This window comes from Gigantopelta aegis, chromosome 5, assembly GCF_016097555.1.
Source record: "Gigantopelta aegis isolate Gae_Host chromosome 5, Gae_host_genome, whole genome shotgun sequence".
In the NCBI taxonomy this organism is placed as follows: Eukaryota; Metazoa; Mollusca; class Gastropoda; order Neomphalida; family Peltospiridae; genus Gigantopelta; species Gigantopelta aegis.
This window is the reverse complement of record NC_054703.1, coordinates 11,394,382-11,404,469: the sequence shown is the minus strand read 5'-3', so window position 1 is coordinate 11,404,469 and position 10,088 is coordinate 11,394,382. Positions and strand designations below refer to the sequence as shown.

Genomic DNA, 10,088 nt, shown 5'->3' with positions numbered 1-10,088 from the left:
AAGCTGATTATATCTTAAATGGCTCCCCCTAAACTGAGTTTATCACGAGGCCGGGGATGTAGTCCAGCGGTAAAGCGTCCGGTCCAGGATTGATCGCCGTTGGTGGGTCCATTATCCTGTCTGGGATGGTGCATATGAAAGTTCCCTTGCTACTAATGAAAAACAAAATAGTGGGGAAGAAAGCAATAAACATCACGAAAAAGCTACAACGAAAAAGCTACAATGGACCCACCGGCGGGGATCGATCCCAAACCGAACGCGCACTAAGCGAGCGCTTTACCACTGGGCTACGTCCCGCCCCATATCTCATTGATTAACAGCAAAACATCGGCAAACACCTGATTCTTCTAACACATATATATGCATTAGCAGTAAAGAATCATTACCCCGTGGTTGGGTCCATTGGGCTATTTCTCGTTCCAGCCATTGCACTACGAATCAAATGCCGTGGTTCGCACTATCTTGTCTGTGGGGATGGTGCATATCAAATATCATCGGTCATATGTAGAAGGAATCTTTTATATACATCCCGCACACGGGGCAGCACATATCACGACCTTTGATATACCTGTTCGTGGTGCATTGGCTGAAAATATAAATAGTTCAAAAGGCCCCCGATGGGGATCGATCCTAGACCGACTGCGCATCGGGCGAGCACTTTAAAAATGCACATTTAGTGTTAAATGAGGGGCGGAAAGTGGCCCGGTGGTAAAGCGCACGCTTGATGCGCGGTCGGTCTAGGATCGATCCCCGTCGGTGGGCACATTGGGCTATTTCTCATTCCATCGAGTGCACCACGACTGATATGGTGCCTTAAAACGATCCATTGCTACTAATGGAAAAATGTAGCGGGTTTCCTCTCCATGCCTGTGTCAAAATGACCATATGTTTGACATCCAATAGCCGATGATTAATAAGTCAATGTACTCTAGTGGTGTCGTTAAACAAAACGAATTTATTTAATGTTAAATGAATTAGTTAATAAAATCAACAGGGTAATAAATAAATAATGTATAAATCAATAACAACAATACTAATAACAACAACAACAACAACAACAACAATAATAATAATAACAATAATAATAATAGGTCAATTAATAAACAATAAATAAATGATAAGGAATGAATGAAAAAAAAAATGAATGAATAAATGAATGAATATATAAGTAAAAGTCGGCGGGAGTAATCACTTGAAATAAATAAATTAATATTTGAGTTTTCTCCCTTTAATCGTGAATGACGATTGTGTTTGCCTGTCTGTAAACAGCCGGCTCATTACCGTAAATGGTCTATCAGAAGCCAGTGTATAATGTGGGCTTTGTCTGTCCATGGGTAACGTTAATACGGCTGTCACTCGACAGGGCGATATATATTAGTTCTATCTGTAAAAGGTATGGCATACTAACAATGGGAAATATAAAATTATGTTCTGTTTAACGACACCACTAGAACATTTTGATTGATTAATTATCGACTACTGGATGTCAAACATTTTGTAATTGTGTCTCGTAATCATCAGGGGAAACGCGTTAAATCATTCCAAATGTCTACAGGACAAAGATGCAGTGCATGTTACGAACTGCTGTTCGAAAGTTAAATATTGTTTTGTTTAACGGCACTAATAGAGCACATTGATTTATTAATCATCGGCTACTGGATATCAAACATTTGGTAATTTCGGCATATAATCTTATAAGAAAACCCGCTACAATTATTCCATTCGTAGCAAGGGATATTTTTTTTTTATTTACCATTCCAAAGAGGATAGCACATACCACGTTATTTGATATACCAATCGTGGTGCACTGGCTGGAACGAAAAATAGCCCACCGCTGTCCACCGACGGGAATCGATTCTAAACCGACCGCACATCAAGCGAGCGCTGTACCACTGGGTTACGTCCCCTCCCCATCGATGTACAATATGTACAGTAGTTTCAACATGATGAACACAATATGTACAAGATCAATATACAAATAACATCGGTTTAAGATAATGATGAACACAATATGTACAAGATCAATCCACAAATAACATCGGTTTAAGATAACGATGAACTCAATATGTACAAGATCAATATACAAATAACATGGCATGATACATGAGTTTAGTTTGTGGTGCGTATTACCTGAACGTGACATCTAAATGTCTACCGTAAACCAATTGCAATGCGTTGCATAGATAATACTACATGAGTGGCCGTTAGATACCATTTATCTCACAACAAGTTGTTTAAAACGTATGACCAGCCTCGGTGGTGGCACGGTTAAGCCATCGGACCTAGGGCTGGTAGGTACTGGGTTCGCAGCCCGGTACCGGCTCCCACCCAGAGCGAGTTTTAACGACTCTATGGCTAGGTGTAAGACTACTACACCCTCTTTACTACCACTAATAAATAACAACTAACAACTAACCCACCGTCCTCGACAGACAGCCCAGATAGCTGAGGTGTGTGGATATAAACACACAAATATGTTGAAATGAAATAAAAACGTATCGAACGGACGAAAGCGAGTTGGATACGTTTCTAAACAACAAGTTGTAAGATAAACGGTATCTAACAGACACGAATGTAGTATTTTATTTCATACATATCTTCAGGAAACAGTTTTAAAATAAAGTTAAACTCCTTTTTCCAACTAAAACCTATATACGGTCCTAGCAGTTAAAGTTAACTTGTGCGTCACAGACAAATCAATTTCATGTTGACTTGTACGTCACATCTAGTGACCGATTTCTACCGTGATTTGCCTTTGGATGGTATGACATTTGTGAACTGGTCATCACCTAGTCGTATGTCTGTAAACTGTTATCGCACGTATACGTGTTAACATGTATGTGTTTGTATCACCTGCATTTTTACTAATCTTACCAATTAGTGTTTTGCTGGTGTTGGATACTTTTGTTTGTGTGAGGCTTTCTTCTTGTTCTTGTTCTTGTTCTTGTTCTTCTTGGGGTTTTTTTTTTTCAATGGCATGGGGTTTTCTTTGTGTTTTGAGGTTTTTTGGGGTTTTTTTCAACGGCATGTTTTGATGGTTGTTGTTTGTTTGTTTTTTCTGGTGTTATTGCCAACATCACGGAACAACCAGCCACATCTTGGTTTTGTATGGAGCACTGTTCCCTAAATCGTGCGTCCAAAACACTTCCTCGGAACTCGACTTCAACCCGTCTGCCGGCTTCAGGAGGCGCCCATTCGGGTTACACTTCGTGCACGCGTTAAACCAGAACCCACTCTTGTGCGTCTGTGCGCAGTTTCCTCCCGCCCAGTTATCGTTGTCCACATCCAGCGTCGTGAACTGTGACCCATTAGCGTACGACAGAGAGTCCCCCAGAGGGAAACTGCTGCCGGGTCGGCTGTGTGAAAACATCAACCTGTAACCGTCGGATTCGTCGCTGACGCTGACGTTGAAGTAACGCTGCTGGTAGTAGCTGCCGTTGCCGAGTTTCATGAAGACGACGAGATCGACGTCGCGGTTTTTGACGATCTGACGAATCTTTTCCAGGCCCAGCCAGAAGTCCGCATCCAGAGATCCGAATCCGTTCCGGTAGTCAGTCCAGTTTCGGTAAAAATCTTCTGTGACGTCATCCCGGTACTGCACCATCGTTCTGCCGCCAAACTTCATTTCGCAACGTACAGGAAATGACGTGTTGGAAAATGGGGGCATAATAGTATAAATACCTACGGCATTATAGGTGCTAGACTTGAATCCTTCTGAACAATCTGAAATTAGTTAAAAAGACAATTGATTACACATTTTAATAAAGATAAAAGTAGTTAAAGTTTATTTTGTTTAACGACACCACTGGAGCACATTGCTTTATCAATCATTGGCTATTGGATGTCAAACAATTGGTAATTTTGATAAAGTCTTACCTGATACATTTTTCCAAGTGTCAAGGAACATTTTATATGCACCGTCCCACAGACAGGATAGCACATACCACAGCCTTTGATATTTAATAAAGTAGTCAAAACCAGTGATTTTGTTTTCCCCAGGTCAGTTAGCACGATATGATATGGCATATGTTTTAATTTCCAGTAAAGGCAATTTTGAATTTATTAAAGCAAAGAAAAAAAAAGAAAATAAACCAAAGACCCAAAAAACAAGGCCCTACCCCTCCCCCTTAACCCCCCCAACCCCCCCCCCCAAAAAAAATAAAACACCCCAAAAACAAAACAACAACACCCCAAACAAACAAAAAAATAAAAACAAAAACAAAAGAAGAACAAAACAAACAACAACTAACAAACACCCCCCACACACACACTCCAAACACACACACACACGCACGCACACACACACTCACGCACACAAAAGAAAACATCAGTAACTATGAACAATATAATATCCCTTTGCTGATCATAACTAATTCCATCCCCAAAAACTATAATTTTGGTCAGTGACCGAAAATATTGACGTTTTTAGTAATTGCAGGGTGAAACTAAATACCATTTTAGGCCTACCATACAAATAAACACAAACACAATGCAGCCAGCGACACTTTGTTGTTATTTCTTCTTCGTTACTGTGTGTGCACGTACGTGTGAGTGTATATTGTGTGTAGTTGGGTGTATGTTATTGTGTGTGTACGTACGTGTGAGTGTATATTGTATGTATTTGGGTGTATGTCAGTGTGTGTGTACGTACGTGTGAGTGTATATTGTGTGTTTTGGGGTGTATGTTATTGTGTGTGCACGTACGTGTGGGTGTATAGTGTACGTATTTGGGTTTTATGTTATGTGTGCGTGTACGCATGGGAGTGTAGTGTGTGTATTTTGGTGTATGATATTGTGTGTGCACGTACGTGTGCGTGTACAGTGTGTGTATTTGGTTGTATGTTATTGTGTGTGCACGTACGTGTGAGTGTATATTGTGTGCATTTGGGTGTATGTTATTGTGTGTGCGCGTACGTGTGAGTATATTGTGTTCATTTGGGCGTCTATTATTGTGTGTGCACATAAGTGTGCGTGTATAGTGTGTGTATTTGGGTGTATGATATTGTGTGTGCACGTACGTGTGAGTGTATATTGTGTGTATTTGGGTATGTGTCATTGTATCTGTACGTACGTGTCAGTGTATATTGTGTGTATTCGGGCGTATGTTATTGTGTGTGTACGTAGGCCTACGTGTGAGTGTATATTATGTGTATTCGGATGTATGTTATTGTGTGTGTACGTAGGCTTACGTGACAGTGTATATTGTGTGTATTTGGGTGTATGTTATTGTGTGTGTACGTAACGTGTGAGTGTATATGTGTATTTGGGTGTATGTGGTCGCTGAGTTAAATAAACCTCCTGTCAGTATCCCCCCATGTTTTTCTGGAGATGGGGAAAAAACTCAACCTGTTTTGTTACAACCCAATTCAGTGCACGAAATAAGAACTATAACATGAATAATAAAGCCTTCAGCGTTCTTGCTATGGTTCTTAAGAGCAATTTGTTACACTGAATTAGCTTGTAACAAAACACACTTAATGTCTCCTGAACAAATCCCAACTGTTTTTCTTAGTTCAGTGACGATGTGTATGAACTTGTCTTGAGTTTAAACAGGTTTTCCATTTTTTTAAATAATAAATCTTCGATTTTGTTCTTACACTTCAATGGAGATCGAATCGGCTTTATTACCTTACATTGTCGACGTGTTTTTCTCACTCCGATAAACGTGAACTTAATCTTTGTATAGTGTAGATGCTAAACAAAGCAAAGTCATACACTTTTGAGTAGAAGTATGACATTTGACACAGTTTTACTTTTACCCATTGTAAAACAAAAAAGTATTAAAAAAAAAAATGGATATGGATCCAACTCAGCAGCCAACCCTGGAGCTCGTGGCGGCAATTTTGAAAAATGACAGCCATTCCAATTTTTTTTTAATACTTTAATCTTAAATGACAGCTAAACTATTCCAATTAGGTAACATATATGTATTGAACATTTGTAGGAAGTCAAACATTGCCGATCCATTCACGACCTTGAAATTACCTTGTTTTAAGTAGATGGCAGTAATATGATTACAGAATGAAGGAAATGTTTTATTTAACGACACACTCAACACATTTTATTTACGGTTATATGGAAGGAAGGAAATGTTTTATTTAACGACGCACTAAACACATTTTATTTACGGTTATATGGAAGGAAGGAAATGTTTTATTTAACGACGCACTCAACACATTTTGTTTAAGGTTATATGGCGTCGAACATATAGTTAAGGACCACACATATATTGAGAGAGGAAACCCGCTGTCGCCACTTCATGGGCTACTATTTTCGATTGGCAGCAAGGGATCTTTTATATGTACCATCCCATAGACAGGAATGATTACGGAATCTAATTTTAAGTCGCAATGGATCTGTTTAGGAGTAAAATTATGGAATCTAGTTGTGAATCACAAGGGCTCTGTCTAGGAGTTAAATTATGGAATCTAGTTGTCAATCACAAGGGTTCTGTCTAGGAGTGAAATTATGGAATCTAGTCGTCAATCACAAGGGCTCTGTCTAGGAGTTAAATTATGGAATCTAGTCGTCAATCACAAGGGCTCTGTCTAGGAGTGAAATTATGGAATCTAGTCGTCAATCACAAGTTCGCTGTCTAGGAGTGAAATTATGGAATCTAGTCGTCAATCACAAGTTCGCTGTCTAGGAGTGAAATTATGGAATCTAGTCGTCAATCACAAGGGCTCTGTCTAGGAGTGAAATTATGGAATCTAGTCGTCAATCACAAGGGTTCTGTCTAGGAGTGAAATTATGGAATCTAGTCGTCAATCACAAGGGCTCTGTCTAGGAGTGAAATTATGGAATCTAGTCGTCAATCACAAGGGCTCTGTCTAGGAGTGAAATTATGGAATCTAGTCGTCAATCACAAGGGATCTGTCTAGGAGTGAAATCTACATGACTTTGCCACCAATTACTTGGACAAGTTGTAAAATATGCTAGTTAGTTATCAAAGGCTATATGATTAATTGTTGAAAATCACCATTTAGTGTCAATGCTAACTTAATACATAGTAATGAACAAATTCTTAATAAATATACACAACTTCACATGCGTTGTTTTCGCTTCCTATGTATTGCACGAGTTTAGTTTGTGCAATAATATATACCACGAGACTGCGCAAAATAATTGTATGTGAAGTTCTGTATTTATTGCATACAGTCTTATGTTTTTTAAAACAGGTTTGTAATTTAACGTTATAACCATGATTAATACTCAGTTCATGTATTTACTTAACGTTAAGATTCAAACTCTGTGGTAGCCTTGCATAATTATTTTAAATACATTGTGACGTAATATTTAAATCTTATATAACGTCAGTAATGAAAAGGCGCTAACTCCAGTAAAAATAAAAAGGGATTTCCCCATTTAAAAGATCCGGTCCAGATCGCACATATGTGCGATAAAACTACGCGCCAGAATAGCCATATAATCATATGTTTGACATCCAATAGCCGATGATTAATTAACCAATGTGCTCCAGTGGTGTCGTTAAAGAAAACAAACTTGTTTATATATATATATATATATATATATATATATATATATATATTCCATACAAGATAAATTTGTCACACAGTTTAAAAATGTGTTTATCAATATAATAAGATTGTATAGGCATGTTATAGACATGCTACTTAACCGTTTATTGGTTCTGATATTAATGCAAATGAAAAGAAACAAGCGTTGTTAAACTGAATTTCAAATTTAAAGTTCAAGTTTGTTTTATTTAGCGACACCGTAGAGGACATTGATTAATTAATCACCGGCTATTGGATGTCAAACATTTGGTAATTCTGAGTCGTAGTGATCAGAGGAATCCCGCTACATTTTTCGTAATGCAGCAAGGGATCTTTCATATCCACTTTCCCACAGATAGGGAAGCACATACCACTGCGTTTGACCAGCTGTGGTGCACTGGTTAGAAACGAGAACACAACAAGCAACTGAATGGATCCACCGAGGTGGTTCGATCCTGCTTCGAAAGCATCTCTAGCGAACACCAACTTTAAAGACACAGACGCTAGTGATTAAATGCTATTATAACCGTGTATTTATTCGTGTTGTTGTTGTTTGTTTGTTTGTGTTTTTTTAATTGAAATTAGACATAGCAGTATTACTTGTATTTTACTGTTCAGAGTATTCGTTTTCATACATACAAAGTGTTTCTAGTCAACCTGGTGTTGGTGATATTACACAATACTTCTACATACCTCTGAGAAGTAACGGTTATCGAGACAAGCTAGTCTACATTTTAGCGGGTATCTTCCCGTTTCAACGCGTCGCAGACTCTCGTTTCACTCTACTGCAATTTTATCCGTAAGTGTTGTAGGTTTGTGAATTAGTTAAACTTAGTGTCCATGTTTTGTTACGGGTTAAAACTAGGGTCTAAGCCTTTAATAATGCCAGAACTGAACTTCAGAATGACATAGCTTCCAATAGTTCATCATTAAAATTCCTTTATAGTCATTATAATTTAACGTCATCCCATTGGTCGAGCCGTAGGAACAGAAGTTTGTTCAGTTCTCGATGCACGTAACACAAATAACGTTGTCATATTTTATGACGTCACTTTGTATTGGTAGTTTGCTTTACTGAGCCTTACTGTTTGAAAACCAAAAATTATTTTAAAATAAAATATTGACTTTTAGTGTTATTATAGGAAATATATATATATATATATATATATATATATATATATATATATATATATATATATATATATATATATATATATATATATATATATATATATATATATATGTATATGTTTCAAATTTAATTATAAATATTGTGTGCTAGTTTTATGTTCATCTGGGTATAAAAAAAAAGAAATCATCCGCAAACTCCTGTGAGAACGGCTTCGCCGATTCACACAGTTTGCAGATGATTTGTTTTTGTTAATACCCCGATGAACGTAAAGGAATTAACAGACAATCCTTAAATATTACTATTTGGACAGACATAACATTGTCCTGGAAGCAACGTCCCTAACAGAAGCAAATGGCTGTGTGTTTTAGGCTGCTCTTGTAACAGTTAATAATCCTTGTTACATCCACGGTCAATACGTTTATAGCACATGTCTTTTGAAGAACCGTCCATCACTAGCTTGCAGTATTGGTCCTTGCAATATCCTAAGAGGTTGTGCTGTTCAGGTTCTGGTCTGTGTCGTTCACGGCAGCGGCCAATAGACATCGAGTACGTTTATAATCATAACATGTTGTATATTACATATATTGACCAGTCATGAGCCGAGTATGTAACCTGTAATGCAATCATAGCATGTTGTATATTAAATATATCTACAGTCATGATTCCATCACAAAATCCGTCTGCAACCATAGCATGTTATATATTAAATATATTTACCAGTCATGATTCAATCATAAAACCCGTTTGTTATCACATCGTGCTGTATATCAAATGTATTTACCAGTCATGAGCCGCTCACACTTCGTCCCTATGTAACCCGCCACACATACACACCTCCCATCAAAGAAACGTCCACCATTTAAACATGCATCCTGAAATAAATACAAATAATGACGAGGACGATGACGGTTGTGGTGGTGGTCGTAACGATGACAATAATGATAATGTTAATGATGGTTTAGATTGATGTTATGATGACGATGATGACGATAATGATGATATGAGATAATGAAGGTGGAGATACAGATAACGATGATAATGATGATGATGATGATGATGATGATGATGATTGTGACACATGTATGTACTGTCATGGTATCACAATGATATGTTAATTGCTTACCTTGTCGAAACGGTTTACGTCTGTTGCCACGGCGACTCACTGCTGCATCACTTCTTACCTTATCAAAGCGAATCTCTTCTGATGTTATGATAACACATTTTGTTTTATATAATTACTCACCTTTTCAAAGTGAGTCACGTCTGCTGTAAAGGTAACACAATGCAGTATTATTTCTTGCCTTATCAAAGATAATTGCGCCTGTTCTCGTTGTCATGTTGCCACAATCCACTGTTGATCTCTTTATGTTGAGATGACATCTGAGAGAAGATTTCTCGAAATGGAACGACAGACATTTCTCGTCCTCAGTGCATTGAAA

The 10,088-nt window shown here is 37.8% G+C and overlaps 1 protein-coding gene across 1 annotated transcript; it reads right to left on the bottom strand.

Annotated features, from left to right (window-relative positions):
• Positions 1–3,076: 3,076 nt before the first annotated feature.
• LOC121372947 (angiopoietin-related protein 1-like) lies at positions 3,077–9,192 on the bottom strand. The gene is made up of 2 exons (XM_041499384.1): positions 9,051–9,192; positions 3,077–3,723 (listed from the first exon to the last, which is right to left on the bottom strand). The coding sequence occupies exons 1-2, from the start codon at positions 9,190–9,192 to the stop codon at positions 3,077–3,079; spliced, it is 789 nt and encodes a 262-aa protein (XP_041355318.1).
• Positions 9,193–10,088: the final 896 nt, after the last annotated feature.

What these genes read in the sequence shown, in the direction of transcription:
- LOC121372947 (XM_041499384.1), bottom strand. Translation starts at nt 9,192, where the DNA reads ATGTCTATTGGCCGCTGCCGTGAACGACACAGACCAGAACCTGAACAG. An exon ending in TAAACGTATTGACCGTGGAT is followed by an intron (nt 3,724 to 9,050) that starts GTAACAAGGATT and finishes AACTAATTTCAG; the next exon opens with ATTGTTCAGAAGGATTCAAG.